Below are 19,616 nucleotides of genomic sequence, written 5' to 3'. Positions count from 1 at the left end.
GTTCTTCTGTGTTCCTCTTTGTTCTGTCTGCCTCCTGCTGCGTTCCTCTTTATTCTGCTGTGTTCCTCTTTGTCCTGTCTGTCTTCTGCTGTGTTCCTCTTTGTTCTGCTGTGTTCCTCTTTGTTCTCTCTGTCTTCTGCTGTGTTCCTCTTTGTTCTGTCTGTCTTCTGCTGTTTTCCTCTTTGTTCTGTCTGTCTTCTGCTGTTTTCCTCTTTGTTCTGTGTGTTTGTGTGTGTCTTCTGTGGTGTTCCTCTTTGTCTCTGTGTGTCTGTCTTGTGCTGTGTTGTGTTGTTATGTGATATGACATGACGTGATGTGATGTGTGATGCGATGTGATGTGATGTGTGATGCGATGTGATGTGATGTGTGATGCGATGTGATGTGATGTCATGTGTGATGTCATGTCATGTGTTGTGTGATGTGATGTGATGTGATGTGATGTGATGGTGTTGTGCAGATGTTCAACTCCAGGACGTGTCAGCTGCTGATTGGGGCTGGGGCCAGACAGCTGGTCGGCCTGAAGACTATCTCTGTCAGAAACCTGGGTAAGTGTGGGTTTTAACAGAAACCTGGGTAAGTGTGGGTTTTGTTTGATGAAAGTTATGTAATAGAGTTTGGAAGCTTATTATCCAGTGTCTGAATATAATGGTATAATCTAGTTCATTTAGATACAGAATATATTATTGTAGTCATGTCAGGGGCTTAGTCCTTGCTACTGGTACCATGTAACCCAGTACTACCTGCCGCATGTGAAGTCTCCCAACGACGGACCAGGTGGAGGAGAAAACCTTTCCCAATGGCTGTGAAGGTGGAAGAGGATGACCAAAGGGCAGGGGGAGCTTTTATCCTTGGCTGGAAGTCCTCCTAGGAGATGGAACTCCGAAGAAAAAACCTGCACCTGCCGAGGCCGTTCTACATGTGGCAGTATCTGCACCTGTGGGACTGTGAGTGTCGGTAGGTGAGAGAGTGGGGAAGGGACTGCACAACTCCTCCTCACTAAAAAAAGTCACCTGTGCTGGTCAGGCAACCAGGCTAATGTCGGAACGACGAGCTAGCCCTTCAACACCCAGCTTTCCCAAGCCCTGCGGCGATGGAGAAGTGGTAACGGGGACAGGCAGAGGATGCTGCTGGCAGTTCCTAGTCACAACGCAGGCGGCTGTGGGGTAATGGTCGTCCGCCGTAGACTGGGGCAGATGCGGCGCCTGTATCCTCCCACAGTGTCAGAGCAGCCCTTTTTAGGGACAGCGCTGCTGTCCCCACATGGGGAAGGGGAGATAAAAGGATCCCCAAACAAAGCCTGCCTCGCCTAGTACCTAGTAGGAAACCACACCTACTTGGACATCCAACACTAGCGGTTGAAAACAACAGAGAAAAGAACCAGGAGTCATGTCCTGACTCTGGGTGCCTGGAATGTTCGCACCCTTTTGGACAGAGACAACAGACCAGAAAGGTGCACATCGCTCATTGCTAGAATGCTTGATTGCTACCAGGTGGATATAGCAGCCCTGAGCGAAACCAGGTTTGCCGGTGAAACCCAGCTGGAGGAAGTTGGAGGGGGCTACACCTTCTACTGCATTGGGAAGCCAGATGGGAACCTCAGGTGTGGGCTTTGCCATACAAACCAAACTTGCACGACAGCTTGACAGCCTTCCATGTGGGATAAACGATATGCTGATGACCCTGCGTCTAAAGCTGTCCAAGGATCACTTCTCCACAGTCATCAGCTACTATGCCCCGATGATGACCAACCCTGATGACATCAAAGAAGCTTTCTACGAGGAGCTCAGCCACACCATTTCAGTGGTAGACAGAAAGGACAGGCTGATCATCCTTAGGGATTTCAATGCGCGCGTCAGCGTGGACTTCTCCTCGTGGCCAAAAGTCCTTGGACAGCATGGCACTGGCAACTCCAACGGACTGCTTTTGCTCTCACTCTGCACGCAGCATGGACTGACCATCACCAACACCCTCTTCCAACAAGCAGACAAGTACAAGAACACATGGATGCACTCCCGCTTCAAGCAGTGGCACATGCTGAACTATGTGATTGTTGGGCAGACGGATGTTTCCATTACATGCTGCATGAGAGAAACAGTCTGTTGGTCGGACCATCGCCTGGTACACCAAAAGATGAACATCAGACTTGCATGCAAGCTCCAACCAGCCAGGCAGAAACCCCTTAGAAAGCTGAACAGCCACCGCCTCCCTATCACCAAGGACGTGCTGTAGCAGCAAATCCAAGCAGCTCTCCAAGAAATTCCTGCATCAACTGATGTAGAAGAGGTATGGAGCACCTTTAGAGATGCTGTGTACACAGCAGCAGCTGACACTCGACTTTGTACAGAGGAGCCACAAAGACTGGTTTGACGAGAACGACTCTGGAATCTCCAAGCTCCTGAACACACGGCATCAGGATCACATTTCCGATAAAGACTGCCAGAGGAAGAAGAACCAGTTCTTGCAAACCAGGCAACTTGTACAGAAGAGGCTGCGTGAGATGAAGAACACCTGGTGGGATAGAAAGTCTGAAGAGTTTCAGTCTGCTGCTGATGCTCACGACACGAAGACTTTCCATGATGGTCTCCAAGCTGTGTATGGGCCGAGAGTCACAGAATCAGCCCCTGTCTTAGCCTTGGACCAGACCACCCTCCTGACAGACAAGAAAGACACCCTTGCCCGCTGGGCAGAGCACTTCAGCACCCTCCTCAACAGGGACTTATCCATATCTGAAGAGGTAATTGCAGCCCTCCCACAGCTACCAGTCAATGACTCGCTTGTTGCCCCGTCAGGAAAAGCACCAGGAGCGGATGGAATCCAGGCTGACATCTACAAATATGGAGGCGAGGTGCTGACAGATAACCTGACTGCCCTGTTCCAGTCTATCTGGGGGAGAGGGGAGGTCCCCCAGGATTTCATGGATGCTTCAATTGTCCACATTTACAAACGGAAGGGAGACAAACCATCTTGTGATAACCACCGTGGAATCTCTCTCCTCAGCATCGCCAGCAAGATCTTCACCTGCATCATACTGAACAGACTGTTGACCATCTCTCCAACACAGTCATCCCTAAAGCACAGTGCGGCTTCCGCTCAGACAGGGGAACATGTGACATGGTGTTTGCTGTTCACCAGATGCAAGAGAAGTGCCGTGAGCAGAACAAGGAGCTCCACATGGTCTTTGTAGACCTGACTAAGGCCTTCGACACAGTGAACTGCCGTGGTCTGTGGAAGATCCTCCTGAAGTTTGGTGGCCCAGAGAGCCTAATCCAGCTGATTGCATCATTCCACGATGGCATGCAGGCGAGAGTACAGGAAAATACTGACATGTCGGATCCGTTCCCTGTGGTAAATGGAGTAAAGCAGGGCTGCGTCCTGGCACCCACACTGTTCTCCATTCTTTTCTCTGCCATGCTGATTGACGCCTTCCAAGACTGACTGGGGCATCTACATTCAGTTTCACACAGATGGCAAACTTTTCAACTTGTGGCTACTCCACACCAGGTCCAGGGTTTTTGAGGCACTGTTGAGAGAGTTCCTCTTCACTGATGACTGCGCGCTTGCTGCACACACCCATGAGGACATGCAGTTCATAGTTCATTATGGGCTGGTTTTCAGCCTCCTGCAGGCGCTTTGGACTCCCCATCAGCCTCAGCAAGACCAAGTCCATATACCAACCAGCTAGCTCACAGAACGCCAGTGCCTCCCCCAACCTCCAGTCAAGATCAGTGACACAGAGATCAAGTCTGTCGAGAAGTTTTGATACCTGGGCAGCACCCTATGCAGCAATGGAGCCCTTGATGCGGAAGTGACGCTGCACATCGCCAAGGCCAGCTCCGTCTTTGGCAGACTCAACAACAGGCTGTGGAACAACAAAGGCATCAGGCTCAGAGCTGTTGTGCTGACCACCTTGTTGTACTACTGTGTTACATTCAACAACTTGAGCAGTTTCACCAGAGATGCCTACGAAAGATTCTTGGTATAAAGTGGCAAGACAGGGTCTCCAATCTCCAGGTCCTAGAAAGGAGCGGCCTGCCCAGCATCGAAAGCCTGCTGATCCAGTGCCAGCTACACTGGACAGGACACGTTGTCCTTATGACAGACAGCAGGATCCCGAAGATGCAATTGTATGGCCAGCTGAAGGAAGGCCACCGCGAGCTTGGAAGACCCTGCAAGCGCTTCAAGGTCACCTTGAAGACAAACCTCAAAGCCTGTGACATAGGCATCGCTTCCTTTGAAACTGATGCCCTTGACCGCTGTCGCTGGAGGATGCTGTGCTCTAGTGGCATAAAGACGTTTGAAAACAAGAGAACGCTGGCCATTAAGTAGAAGCGTGAGTGAAGGAAGCATGGCTCAACTTCTGGGGACGTTTTCCTTTGCAACACCTGTGGGAAGTGCTGCGCATCCAGAATTTGACTCTTTCTTCCATATGAAGACACACACCGACAGATAAGCCTGTCTGCCTACTCATCCGTCGGTCCGACGGGAGACTCCATCATCATATTATTTTTCAGCATAATGGGGGTATATCCCAACCAAAACTAAATCATGTCATTATTTCTGACCAAGTCATTTTCAGGTGATGAAGACTGTAATCTTGTCTGTAATAGGTGTGTTCTGTTTGTGTGTGAGTGGTGTTATTGTTTGGTGTGTTCTGTTTGTGTGTGAGTGGTGTTATTGTTTGGTGTGTTCTGTTTGTGTGTGAGTGGTGTTACTGTTTGGTGTGTTCTGTTTGTGTGTGAGTGGTGTTACTGTTTGTGTGTGAGTGGTGTTACTGTTTGGTGTGCTCTGTTTGTGAGTGAGTGGTGTTATTGTTTGGTGTGTTCTGTTTGTGAGTGAGTGGTGTTATTGTTTGGTGTGCTCTGTTTGTGAGTGAGTGGTGTTACTGTTCTGTTTGTGTGTGAGTGGTACTGTTTGTGTGTGAGTGGTGTTACTGTTTGTGTGTGAGTGGTGTTACTATTCTGTCTTCTGTGTCTGTACAATTCAGTTGCTACAGTTGAAGTTGTGCACAGTGTGTGAAAAGAAGCTGTTGATGATGACATTTCCAAAGGAAAATGTGGCCTTTGGTGCATCCCTCCCGCTCCCCCCCTCCCCCGACTGTGCTCTATCCCCCATCCCTCCCCCCCTCACCCACCAAAGGAAAGGTAGTGATGAAGGTAGATGATGTCACAGGTCTGGCGTCACGGTGCCTGCAGCTGGTGGTGCACTATATCCCTCAGGTTCAAACCCACTTTGAGGCTGCCCTGCCTGCCAAGAACCACTCCATGCTCAAACACTTCGACAAGATCGTCAAGGTGAGGGATGTTGGCTGTCTTCACTGTGCTGCCCTTATTTCACTGCATGGAGTGCACAGTCCATTCATTTGTTTCCTTAGAGTGCACACTGCCTGCACTACATACATTTCTTGTTTCCTGAGAGTGTACACTGCCTGCACTACATACATTTCTTGTTTCCTTAGAGTGCACACTGCCTGAACTACATACATTTCTTGTTTCCTTAGAGTGCACACTGCCTGAACTACATACATTTCTTGTTTCCTTAGAGTGTACACTGCCTGAACTATGTACATTTCTCTTGTTTCCTTAGAGTGTACACTGCCTGAACGACATACATTTCTTGTTTCCTTGGAGTGCACACTGCCTGAACGACATACATTTCTTGTTTCCTTGGAGTGTACACTGCCTGAACGACATACATTTCTTGTTTCCTTAGAGTGCACACTGCCTGAACTACATACATTTCTTGTTTCCTGAGAGTGCACACTGCCTGAACTACATACATTTCTTGTTTCCATAGAGTGCACACTGCCTGAACGACATACATTTCTTGTTTCCTTAGAGTGCACACTGCCTGAACGACATACATTTCTTGTTTCCTTGGAGTGTACACTGCCTGAACGACATACATTTCTTGTTTCCTTGGAGTGTACACTGCCTGAACGACATACATTTCTTGTTTCCTGAGAGTGCACACTGCCTGAACTACATACATTTCTTGTTTCCATAGAGTGCACACTGCCTGAACTACATACATTTCTTGTTTCCTTAGAGTGCACACTGCCTGAACTACATACATTTCTTGTTTCCTTAGAGTGCACACTGCCTGAACTACATACATTCCTTGTTTCCATAGAGTGCACACTGCCTGAACTACATACATTTCTTGTTTCCTTAGAGTGCACACTGCCTGAACTACATACATTTCTTGTTTCCTTAGAGTGCACACTGCCTGAACTACATACATTTCTTGTTTCCTGAGAGTGCACACTGCCTGAACTACATACATTTCATCTTGTTTTCCCCTTATCTCCCTGAATGATTCCATGGTAATGGTAACAGAGTTCCCTGAATGATTCCATGGTAACATAGTTCCCTGGATGATTCCATGGTAATGGTAACAGAGTTCCCTGAATGATTCCATGGTAATGGTAACAGAGTTCCCTGAATGATTCCATGGTAATGGTAACAGAGTTCCCTGAATGATTCCATGGTAACAGAATTCCCTGAATGATTCCATGGTGATGGTAACATAGTTCCCTGAATGATTCCATGGTAATGGTAACAGAGTTCCCTGAATGATTCCATGGTAATGGTAACAGAGTTCCCTGAATGATTCCATGGTAAAGGTAACAGAGTTCCCTGAATGATTCCATGGTAATGGTAACAGAGTTCCCTGGATGATTGATGGTTTGGTGTGTTGTGTGGTGACAGGACTACCAGGACCACATTGAGGAGATCTGCAACAAACTGGTCAGCATCGCTGAGAACAGTCTGGAGGGTCTTCTGTCCAAGGTGAGTGGGAGAGAGAGAGAGAGGGAGAGGGAGAGAGAGAGAGGGAGAGAGAGGAGAAATGTTATTGAACGATGGTGATGAGATCAGCTGATTTCCACTCAGGCGCTGTGTCAGAACTGGTGAAGTGTTAACCTTCTGGTCCAGTAGTCAGGGTTCCACCCCCATTTCACCTGCTGTTCCACCCCCCATTTCACCTGTTGTTCCACCCCCCATTTCACCTGTTGTTCCCCATTTCACCTGCTGTTCCATTTCACCTGTTGTTCCACCGCCATTTCACCTGTTGTTCCACCCCCCATTTCACCTGTTGTTCCACCCCCCATTTCACCTGTTGTTCCACCGCCATTTCACCTGTTGTTCCACCCCCATTTCACCTGTTCCACCCCCCATTTCACCTGTTGTTCCACCCCCCATTTCACTGTTGTTCCACCCCCATTTCACCTGCTGTTCCACCCCCATTTCACCTGTTGTTCCACCCCCCATTTCACCTGTTGTTCCACCCCCCATTTCACTGCTGTTCCACCCCCCATTTCACTGCTGTTCCACCCCCCATTTCACCTGTTGTTCCACCCCCCATTTCACTTGCTGTTCCACCCCCCCATTCCACTTGCTGTTCCACCCCCCATTTCACTGTTGTTCCACCCCCCATTTCACTGATGTTCCACCCCCCATTTCACCTGTTGTTCCACCCCCCATTCCACTTGCTGTTCCACCCCCCATTTCACTGTTGTTCCACCCCCCATTTCACTGATGTTCCACCCCCCATTCCACTTGCTGTTCCACCCCCCATTTCACTGATGTTCCACCCCCCATTTCACTGCTGTTCCACCCCCCATTTCACTGATGTTCCACCCCCCATTTCACTGCTGTTCCACCCCCCATTTCACTGTTGTTCCACCCCCCATTTCACTGTTGTTCCACCCCCCATTTCACCTGCTGTTCCACCCCCCATTTCACCTGCTGTTCCACCCCCCATTTCACTGATGTTCCACCCCCCATTTCACTGATTGTCCACCCCCCATTTCACTGTTCCACCCCCCATTTCACTGTTCCACCCCCCCATTTCACCTGTTGTTCCACCCCCCATTTCACTGTTCCACCCCCCATTTCACCTGTTGTTCCTTGAAGTGACTGTGTGTCAGTATGACAGTCAGTGTGTGATGTTTACTGTCAAGTGACGTGTGTTTCAGTACGAAGTGAAGGCCCCAATGCCGTCTCAGTGTTTCCGGTCAGTGTGTAAGCAGCTGGCCAAACTGCACGAGGCGTTACTGGGCGTGTTGCCCCAGCAACAAGTCAGGGTAAGCAGGGGTCACACAGTCATGGGGTGTGGGCATGTCTTGGGAAACTGAAGGAAGCGTCTCCAGAGCTGGAAAAAGTCTGGGGGGTAGCCCTTCATTGTCTGGGGTAGCCTTGGATTGTTTTAATCATTTTTTTTTATGTATACAGATTCCTGACCAGTACCATTTAACTAACAGTTTAAGACATTAAAAAGAAAAAGTGATGAAGTTTGAATATTGATAAGAGGATATCCTTATATCTCTTTTGTTGACACACAATTTGAATATTGATAAGAGGATATCCTTATATCTTTTTTGTTGACACACAATTTGAATATTGATAAGAGGATATCCTTATATTTCTTTTGTTGACACAGAATTTGAATATTGATAAGAGGATATCCTTATATGTCTTTTGTTGACACATAATTGGAATAATGATAAGAGGATACCCTTATATCTCTTTCCTTGACACATAATTTGAATAATGATAAGAGGATATCCTTATATCTATTGTTGACACACAGTTTGAAGAAGAATAATAGGGTATTCTTATATGTATTGTCAACAGTGCAGCAGATGAATGTTTGATTTGCGATGGCTTTGTGTTGGAATGAAAACTATTGAGTAAGGGCTGGAAAAGGTGTGGGAAAAAGTCATGGATTTTGACAGGTCACAAGGTGTTCTCTGTGTTGTGGTGTGTCATGGTGTGACAGTGACACAGTGTCCGTGACACAGGTTAGAGAGATGTGACACAGTGTCCATGACACAGGCGTAGAGAGATGTGACAGTGACACAGTGTCCATGACACAGGTGTAGAGAGGTGTGATACAGTGTCCATGACACAGGTGTAGAGAGGTGTGACACAGTGTCCATGACACAGGTATAGAGAGGTGTGACGAACAGGTGTAGAGGTGTGACACAGTGTCCGTGACACAGGTTAGAGAGATGTGACACAGTGTCCATGACACAGGCGTAGAGAGATGTGACAGTGACACAGTGTCCATGACACAGGTGTAGAGAGGTGTGATACAGTGTCCATGACAGGTGTAGAGGTGTGACAGTGTCCATGACATAGGTATAGAGAGGTGTGACACAGTGTCCATGACACAGGTATAGAGAGGTGTGACACAGTGTCCATGACACAGGTATAGAGAGGTGTGACACAGTGTCCATGACACAGGTATAGAGAGGTGTGACACAGTGTCCATGACACAGGTATAGAGGGGTGTGACACAGTGTCCATGACACAGGTATAGAGAGGTGTGACTCAGTGTCCATGACACAGGTGTAGAGAGGTGTGACACAGTGTCCATGACACAGGTGTAGAGAGGTGTGACACAGTGTCCATGACACGGGTATAGAGAGGTGTGACACAGTGTCCATGACACAGGTGTAGAGAGGTGTGACACAGTGTCCATGACACAGGTGTAGAGAGGTGTGACACAGTGTCCATGACACAGGTGTAGAGAGGTGTGACACAGTGTCCATGACACAGGTGTAGAGAGGTGTGACACAGTGTCCATGACACAGGTGTAGAGAGGTGTGACACAGTGTCCATGACACAGGTGTAGAGAGGTGTGACACAGTGTCCATGACACAGGTATAGAGAGGTGTGACACAGTGTCCATGACACAGGTGTAGAGAGGTGTGACACAGTGTCCATGACACAGGTGTAGAGAGGTGTGACACAGTGTCCATGACACAGGTGTAGAGAGGTGTGACACAGTGTCCATGACATAGGTATAGAGAGGTGTGACTCAGTGTCCATGACACAGGCGTAGAGGTGTGACAGTGACACAGTGTTCCTATGACACAGGTGTAGAGAGGTGTGACAGTGACACAGTGTCCATGACACAGGTATAGAGGGCATGACACAGGTGTAGAGAGGTGTGACACAGTGTCCATGACACAGGTATAGAGGGCATGACACAGGTGTAGAGAGGTGTGACACACTGTCCATGACACAGGTGTAGAGGTGTGACAGTGACACAGTATCCATGACACAGGTGTAGAGGTGTGACAGTGACACAGTATCCATGACATAGGTGTAGAGAGGTGTGACTCAGTGTGTGTGTTTCAATACAGGAGCTGTTTGTGCGGATGAACACATCATTCAAACGTCTGCTGCGACAGCGCTTGGTGGTGCTGGGGGTCACCAATGATGGCAGTCCTCAGCATGGGTAAGTCATCGTCATCATCATCATCATTTAGTCCTCAGCACGGGTAGATCATCGTCATCATCATCATCATCATCATCATTTAGTCCTTAGCATGGGCAAGTCATCATCATCATCATCATTTAGTCCTCAGCATGGGTAAGTCATCGTCATCATCATCATTTAGTCCTCAGCATGGGTAAGTCATCGTCATCATCATCATCATCATTTAGTCCTCAGCATGGGTAAGTCATCGTCATCATCATCGTCATCATCATCATTTAGTCCTCAGCATGGGTAAGTCATCGTCATCATTATCATTTAGTCCTCAGCATGGGTAAGTCATCGTCATCATCATCATCATTTAGTCTTCAGCACAGGTAAGTCATCATCATCGTCATCATTTAGTCCTCAGCATGGGTAAGTCATCGTCATCATCATCATTTAATCCTCAGCACAGGTAAGTCATCATCATCATCATCATTTAGTCCTCAGCACAGGTAAGTCATCATCATCATCATCATTTAGTCCTCAGTACAGTTAAGTCATCGTCATCATCATCATTTAGTCCTCAGCACAGGTAAGTCATCATCATCATCATCATTTAGTCCTCAGCACAGGTAAGTCATCGTCATCATCATCATCATCATTTAGACCTCAGTATCGGTAAGTCATCGTCATCATCATCATCATCATCATCATTTAGTCCTCAGCACAGGTAAGTCATCGTCATCATCATCATCATCATCATTTAGTCCTCAGCACGGGTAAGTCATCGTCATCATCATCATCATCATCATCATTTACTCCTCAGTATCGGTAAGTCATCGTCATCATCATCATTTAGTCCTCAGATCATTTAGTCCTCAGCACAGGTAAGTCATCATCATCATCATCATTTAGTCCTCAGCACAGTTAAGTCATCATCATCATCATCATTTAGTCCTCAGCACAGTTAAGTCATCATCATCATCATCATTTAGTCCTCAGCACAGTTAAGTCATCATCATCATCATCATTTAGTCCTCAGCACAGGTAAGTTATCATCATCATCATCATTTAGTCCTCAGCACAGTTAAGTCATCATCATCATCATCATTTAATCCTCAGCACAGGTAAGTCATCGTCATCATCATCATCATCATTTAGACCTCAGTATCGGTAAGTCATCATCATCATCATCATCATTTAGTCCTCAGCACAGGTAAGTCATCGTTATCATCATCATCATCATTTAGACCTCAGTATCGGTAAGTCATCGTCATCATCATCATCATCATCATCATTAAGTCCTCAGCACAGGTAAGTCATCGTCATCATCATCATCATCATCATTTAGTCCTCAGCACGGGTAAGTCATCCTCCTCCTCCACATCATCATCTAGTCCTCAGCACAGGTAAGTCATCATCATCATCATCATCATCAATTAGACCTCAGTATCGGTAAGTCATCATCATCATCATCATCATCATTTAGTCCTCAGCACAGGTAAGTCATCGTCATCATCATCATCATCATCATCATTTAGTCCTCAGCACGGGTAAGTCATCCTCCTCCTCCACATCATCATCTAGTCCTCAACACAGGTAAGTCATCATCATCATTATTGTCATCATCATCATTTAGTCCTCAACACAGGTAAGTCATCATCATCATTATTGTCATCATCATCATTTAGTCCACAGCACAGGTGAGTCATCATCGTAGTCATCATCATCATCATTTCATTTAGTCCTCAGCATGGGTGAGTCATTGTTACACAGTAAACAGTGTGTTATATTATGTTACATAGTGGACAGTGTGTTACACGGTGGTCTGATGGTTGACACAGCAAAGTAAAGATGTGTGTTGTGTGTCAACAGGCTGGTGACCTCTGACCTGACGTTCTACGCAGGCAGCTTTGTGACACTGCAGGGCCTGGAGGACCTGGTGCATAACATGGACGATGTGTGGGTCAGATGACACACGCCCTGACCCTCCTCCTCCTCCTCCTCCTCCTCCTCTCCACTCCTCCTGGTGCACTACATGGACGACGTGTGGGTCAGATGACACACACCCTGACCTTCCTCCTCCTCCTCCTCCTCCTCGTGCACTACATGGATGGTGTGTAGGTCAGATGACACACCCTGACCCTCCTCCTCCTCCTCCTCCTCTCCACTCCTCCTGGTGCACTACATGGACGGTGTGTAGGTCAGATGACACACACCCTGACCCTCCTCCTCCTCCTCCTCCTCTCCACTCCTCCTGGTGCACTACATGGACAGGTGTGTAGGTCAGATGACACACGCCCTGACCCTCCTCCTCCTCCTCCTCCTCTCCACTCCTCCTGGTGCACTACATGGACGGTGTGTAGGTCAGATGACACACACCCTGACCCTCCTCCTCCTCCTCCTCCTCCTCTCCACTCCTCCTGGTGCACTACATGGACGGTGTGTTGGTCAGATGACACACACCCTGACCCTCCTCCTCCTCCTCCTCTCCACTCCTCCTGGTGCACTACATGGACGGTGTGTTGGTCAGATGGCACACACCCTGACCCTCCTCCTCCTCCTCCTCTCCACTCCTCCTGGTGCACTACATGGACGGTGTGTTGGTCAGATGGCACACACCCTGACCCTCCTCCTCCTCCTCCTCTCCATTCCTCCTGGTGCACTACATGGACGGTGTGTAGGTCAGATGATGTACAGATTGCTCGCAAACAAATGGAACAGGCAACGATTGAACAAGATGAAGAGTTGTGAAGGGCATGAAAAGGTAAAGTGGTGTTGTCTACAACTTGCTCAGCCATGTACCTTTCCTCAGAGGTTTGTTACACAACACTTTGTTGTCTGCAGAAAGTGTGTAGATGATCAGTGTCACCTTCAGTGGTACACACTGTTGTCTGCAGAAAGTGTGTAGATGATCAGTGTCACCTTCAGTGGTACACACTGTTGTCAACAGAAAGTGTGTAGATGATCAGTGTCACCTTCAGTGGTACACACTGTTGTCTGCAGAAAGTGTGTAGATGATCAGTGTCACCTTCAGATCTCCTCACGACAGCTGCCAACAGAACGGCGTGGCGAGCTATGACATCTTCCTCATGTCCCCCCAACAACCCCAGCGGTCGAGGGAATGAGTGAGTGAGAGTGAGTGAGTCACCTTCAGTGGTACACACTGTTGTCTGCAGAAAGTGTGTAGATGATCAGATGAAAACATGTTTATGAGGCCATGTAAACATGTTTATGGGGCCATGTAAACATATTTGAGGCCATGTAAACGTGTTTGTGAGGCCATGTAAACGTGTTTGTGAGGCCACGTAAACATGTTTATGAGCCATGTAAACATATTTGAGGCCATGTAAACATGTTTGTGAGGCCATGTAAACATGTTTGTGAGGCCATGTAAACAAGAGAGAGATGTGTAAAGGCCGTGTGCAATGTTATAGTACTATCTGTAGACAGGAAATGGTGAGTTTCAGTGAAACCTGCAATGAATGTCAGATTTCACAGAGAAGCTTTCCCAGGTTTCAGTTTTGAGGAGATTTCAAAGCATGCAGAATGATCCATATACGCTGCACCATATTTGCTGTTAAAAAAAAAAATCGGTTGGCTGATAGATGTAAAGTAAAACTGTTGCTTTATCAGTGCTTTGAAACTGTCCTCAGTTGTGAGCAGAGGTCCAGATGTGAGCCAGAATCCTGTCAGTTCAGTGGAATCACACAGGAGGTATGAAGGCTTTGCCTCTCTCCTGTCAGTTCAGTGGAATCACACAGGAGGTATGAAGGCTTTGCCTCTCTCCTGTCAGTTCGATGGAATCACACAGGAGGTATGAAGGCTTTACCTCTCTCCTGTCAGTTCAGTTTCACTGAAAGATGTGTTGCTTTCAAAATTCAGTGTTTTGTCATTGTAGATTGCTGTGCATGTCAGGTGGAAGTTGAATTGTTATCACCAGTCGTGTTGCAAGGAGGAAGGGGGATGAATGGTTAAGACACTCGTCTGCCAACACAGAGAGTCAGTGAGGGTCTGGGTTTGAATTCCGCTTTTACCTTTTCTCCCAAGTTCGACTGGAAAATTAAAACGAGTGTCTAGTCATGCGGAAGAGGGAAGAACCGAGGTCCTGTGTGCAGCACGTACTTGACGCACTGAAAAAGAACCCATGTCAACGAGAGTGTTGTCCTCTGGCAAAATCCACTCCAATGGGTACACAAAATCCACTCCAATAGGTACACACAGAATCCACTCCAATAGGTACACAGAATCCACTCCATTAGGTACACAGAATCCACTCCATTAGGTACACAGAATCCACTCCAATAGGTACACAGAATCCACTCCAGTAGGTACACAAATGGTGGTTCGTCCGTTGGGATCGATGAGGACCATCTAGTCATCCTGGGGGTGGGTGGGTTGGGCTCTGTGGGTGCGCAGATGACTGCTCAGGCCAATCCGCGCCCGAAAGGTTCTGACACAGTGTGGACAGGGGATGGTGGCGGCTGTCGGGGACTTGCTGGTACTGCTTTTCCTGGCCTGTCTGAGTTGCTCTGCTGCAGCGATTCTGTTGGCCTCACAGGATTTGGCGCCTTTGTGGACAGCTGAACGCCACTTTGGTCTGTCCATTGCATTCAGCTCCCATGTGTCGTGGCTGATGTTGAAGGCCTTCAGAGAAGCTTTCAGAGTGTCTTTGAAGCGCTTCTTTTGGCACAAATATACATGCACTCATGGCCTGACTGAGGGTGTTGGGTTATGCTGCTGGTCAGGCATCGGACTAGCAGATGTGGTGTAGCTTATATGACTTTGTCCAAACGCAATGACGCCTTTTGGGAAATTGAAACTGTGGTGTAGCACTGTTCTCTCTCTCTCCCTCTCTCTCTCTCTCTCTCTCTCTCTCTCTCCCTCTCTCTTTCTGGGCTTTGGGATCATAGCTGGAACAATACTGGTCATGTTGACACATGTTTTGCTTGTAAAATGTACATGCTGGTTGCCTTTTCACATTATGTAACTTATGTGTGGATGTGTACATAAGCACATGTATTTTGAGTAAGTGTGTGCATTTTCTCCCTGTGTGTGTATGTGTGTGTGATTTGTTTATGTTAGTGCACAAAAGAGCACACATTCAGTTATTAACTAAAAGATGTAAAGGACAAATTGTGATTTGGGGCATTAATGAGATACTGTGAATCTATATACTGTGTGTCTGTGTGGAAAGTTTTCACTCGTGTGTGTGTATGTGTATAGTGTGTGCACATGTATGTGCATTTGTGCGCATGCGTGTGTGTGTGGCTCTGTGTGTGGCTCTGTGTGTGTGTGTGTGTGTGTGTGTGTTAGGTGCACATGATGTGGTGTGTGTGTAAGTGTGGTGGTCATTCCCCAAACCACACTCTATGACATCAGTACAACACAAAGGGTTTCCTCCTGACACGTCAACAGATCATCTTTTCCATTTGTCTGTCACCTGTCACTCACCTGTTGGTTTGGGATTTACCTCAACACTGTATCCCATCGGTGCAGCTGCACTGCAGTGTCTGGACCAGCCCTGCAACAGCTGAGTGCACTGTCACAGCCATGCTTCACACACAACATGGACCAGCCCTACAACACTGTCACAGCCATGTTTCACACACAACATGGACCAGCCCTACAACACTGTCACAGCCATGTTTCACACACAACATGGACCAGCCCTACAACACTGTCACAGCCATGTTTCACTCACAACATGGACCAGCCCTACAACACTGTCACAGCCATGTTTCACACACAACATGGACCAGCCCTACAACACTGTCACAGTCATGTTTCACACACAACATGGACCAGCCCTACAACACTGTCACAGCCATGTTTCACACACAACATGGACCAGCCCTACAACACTGTCACAGCCATGTTTCACACACAACACGGACCAGCCCTACAACACTGTCACAGCCATGTTTCACACACAACATGGACCAGCCCTACAACACTGTCACAGCCATGTTTCACACACAACATGGACCAGCCCTACAACACTGTCACAGTCATGTTTCACACACAACATGGACCAGCCCTACAACACTGTCACAGCCATGCTTCACACACAACATGGACCAGCCCTACAACACTATCACAGCCATGTTTCACACACAACATGGACCAGCCGTACAACACTATTACAGCCATGTTTCACACACAACACACACAGCATCATCAGACACACTCAGTTCGCTTCAATACACTGGTGAACAAAGTGGAGGCTAAACCCAACAAGCTAAAAGTACTGAGTGAGAATACAACTGATTGAGAAAGTGAAAGTGAATGTTCCACTGCATTAGGGAAATATGTGTAGTGTTGTCATGGTAACAGTTGTGGTGTAGTGGGAGGGTGAGCCCTTCCTTCAAACTGTCTTGTCTGGTTTTGTTGTTGTTTTCACTCTTTTGTTTGCTATCAGTATTGTCCACTAGTACACATGAAAACTAGGGTTGCTGTTTGCTATCAGTATTGTCCACTAGTACACATGAAAACTAGGGTTGCTGTTTGCTATCAGTATTGTCCACTAGTACCATGAAAACTAGGGTTGCTGTTTGCTATCAGTATTGTCCACTAGTACACATGAAAACTAGGCTTGCTGTTTGCTATCGGTATTGTCCACTAGTACACATGAAAACTAGGGTTGCTGTTTGCTATCAGTATTGTCCACTAGTACACATGAAAACTAGGCTTGCTGTTTGCTATCAGTATTGTCCACTAGTACACATGAAAACTAGGCTTGCTGTTTGCTATCAGTATTGTCCACTAGTACACATGAAAACTAGGCTTGCTGTTTGCTATCAGTATTGTCCACTAGTACACATGAAAACTAGGGTTGCTGTTTGGTTTGGGAATTCCACATGAACACTTGTCTTCACTACAAAACAGTGTGTCATGTCATTGTTTCTTTTTAAAAAGAATTTTTAGCTTTGAATTTTGTTTGCTTTTTTATCTGTCAGTTTTATTGTGCATTTATTTCTTAGCATTTAATTTTGACATTACTATTTAAATGTGTGTCAATTTATACCCAACCTGTTAAAACCTCAGGACTGTAAAGTACATTCAGTGATGTTGTCTTTGCTGGTAGTTTGAAATTATTTGTTATTTTATGTTTTCAGTTGCACATTCAGTGTTGTCTTAGCTAGCATTGGAAAATGTTACTCATTTGTACATTGAGGAATGTAAATTGTATGTCAGTGTTGGTCAGCAGCCCCCCTTTTTCAGTTCTTTCTTTTTCCTTTTTTTTTTTTTGTTTTGTTTTTGTTTGTTTGTTTTTTTAAGGTAAAGATTAATACACAAGATACATCATATACTGTAAGCAACGAAGACAGTGTAGTTTTAAACACTGACAGACAGAACAGTGATCACCAGCATAAAGTTAATGACATGTTGCTGAAGTAAGTCCCTGTGTGACAGACAGACATGTTGCTGAAGAATGTCCCTGTGTGACAGACATGTTGCTGAAGCATGTCCATGTGTGACAGACATGTTGCTGAAGTATGTCCCTGTGTGACAGACAGACATGTTGCTGAAGTATGTCCCTGTGTGACAGACATGTTGCTGAAGTATGTCCCTGTGTGACAGACAGACATGTTGCTGAAGTATGTCCCTGTGTGACAGACATGTTGCTGAAGTATGTCCCTGTGTGACAGACAGACATGTTGCTGAATTATGTCCCTGTGAGACAGACATGTTGCTGAAGTATGTCCCTGTGTGACAGACATGTTGCTGAAGTATGTCCCTGTGTGACAGACATGTTGCTGAAGTATGTCCCTGTGTGACAGACAGACATGTTGCTGAAGTATGTCCCTGTGTGACAGACAGACATGTTGCTGAAGTATGTCCCTGTGTGACAGACAGACATGTTGCTGAAGTATGTCCCTGTGTGACAGACATGTTGCTGAAGTATGTCCCTGTGTGACAGACAGACATGTTGCTGAAGTATGTCATGTGTGACAAACAGACATGTTGCTGAAGAATGTCCCTGTGTGACAGACAGACATGTTGCTGAAGTATGTCCCTGTGTGACAGACAGACATGTTGCTGAAGTATGTCCCTGTGTGACAGACGTGTTGCTGAAGAATGTCCCTGAGTGACAGACAGACATGTTGCTGAAGTATGTCCCTGTGAGACAGACATGTTGCTGAAGTATGTCCCTGTGTGACAGATAGACATGTTGCTGAAGAATGTCCCTGAGTGACAGACAGACATGTTGCTGAAGTATGTCCCTGTGTGACAGACAGACATGTTGCTGAAGTATGTCCCTGTGTGACAGACAGACGTGTTGCTGAAGAATGTCCCTGTTTGACAGACAGACATGTTGCTGAAGTAAGTCCCTGTGTGACAGACAGACATGTTGCTGAAGTATGTCCCTGTGTGACAGACAGACATGTTGCTGAAGTATGTCCATGTGTGACAGACAGACATGTTGCTGAAGTATGTCCCTGTGTGACAGACATGTTGCTGAAGAATGTCCCTGTGTGACAGACATGTTGCTGAAGAATGTCCCTGTGTGACAGACAGACATGTTGCTGAAGTATGTCCCTGTGTGACAGACAGACATGTTGCTGAAGTATATCCCTGTGTGACAGACATGTTGCTGAAGTATGTCCATGTGTGACAGACATGTTGCTGAAGTATGTCCCTGTGTGACAGACATGTTGCTGAAGTATGTCCCTGTGTGACAGACATGTTGCTGAAGTATGTCCCTGTGTGACAGACATGTTGCTGAAGTATGTCCATGTGTGACAGACATGTTGCTGAAGTATGTCCCGGTGTGACAGACATGTTGCTGAAGTATGTCCCTGTGTGACAGACAGACATGTTGCTGAAGAATGTCCCTGTGTGACAGACAGACATGTTGCTGAAGTATGTCCCTGTGTGACAGACAGACATGTTGCTGAAGTATATCCCTGTGTGACAGACATGTTGCTGAAGTATGTCCATGTGTGACAGACATGTTGCTGAAGTATGTCCCTGTGTGACAGACATGTTGCTGAAGTATGTCCCTGTGTGACAGACATGTTGCTGAAGTATGTCCCTGTGTGACAGACATGTTGCTGAAGTATGTCCCTGTGTGACAGACATGTTGCTGAAGTATGTCCATGTGTGACAGACATGTTGCTGAAGTATGTCCCGGTGTGACAGACATGTTGCTGAAGTATGTCCCTGTGTGACAGACAGACATGTTGCTGAAGAATGTCCCTGTGTGACAGACAGACATGTTGCTGAAGTATGTCCCTGTGTGACAGACATGTTGCTGAAGTATGTCCCTGTGTGACAGACATGTTGCTGAAGTATGTCCCTGTGTGACAGACATGTTGCTGAAGTATGTCCCTGTGTGACAGACATGTTGCTGAAGTATGTCCCTGTGTGACAGACATGTTGCTGAAGTATGTCCCTGTGTG

The 19,616-nt window shown here is 46.8% G+C and overlaps 1 protein-coding gene across 3 annotated transcripts in view; it reads left to right on the top strand.

The window, feature by feature from the left end:
• The window catches only part of LOC143296140 (vacuolar protein sorting-associated protein 54-like), a 56,752-nt gene extending 41,370 nt beyond the window's left edge, over positions 1–15,382 (top strand). For all 3 annotated transcript variants that reach the window (XM_076607936.1, XM_076607937.1, XM_076607935.1), the window contains exons 21-26: positions 458–545; positions 5,170–5,291; positions 6,708–6,788; positions 7,976–8,083; positions 10,151–10,245; positions 12,085–15,382. In XM_076607936.1, the coding sequence (XP_076464051.1) occupies positions 458–545; positions 5,170–5,291; positions 6,708–6,788; positions 7,976–8,083; positions 10,151–10,245; positions 12,085–12,184 (594 nt within the window). In that variant the 3' untranslated portion in view covers positions 12,185–15,382. The remainder of the gene's footprint in view (positions 1–457; positions 546–5,169; positions 5,292–6,707; positions 6,789–7,975; positions 8,084–10,150; positions 10,246–12,084) is intronic.
• Positions 15,383–19,616: the final 4,234 nt, after the last annotated feature.

This window comes from Babylonia areolata, chromosome 21 (assembly GCF_041734735.1).
Source record: "Babylonia areolata isolate BAREFJ2019XMU chromosome 21, ASM4173473v1, whole genome shotgun sequence".
Taxonomy (NCBI): Eukaryota; Metazoa; Mollusca; class Gastropoda; order Neogastropoda; family Buccinidae; genus Babylonia; species Babylonia areolata.
This window is presented reverse-complemented; position numbering and strand designations above follow the sequence as displayed.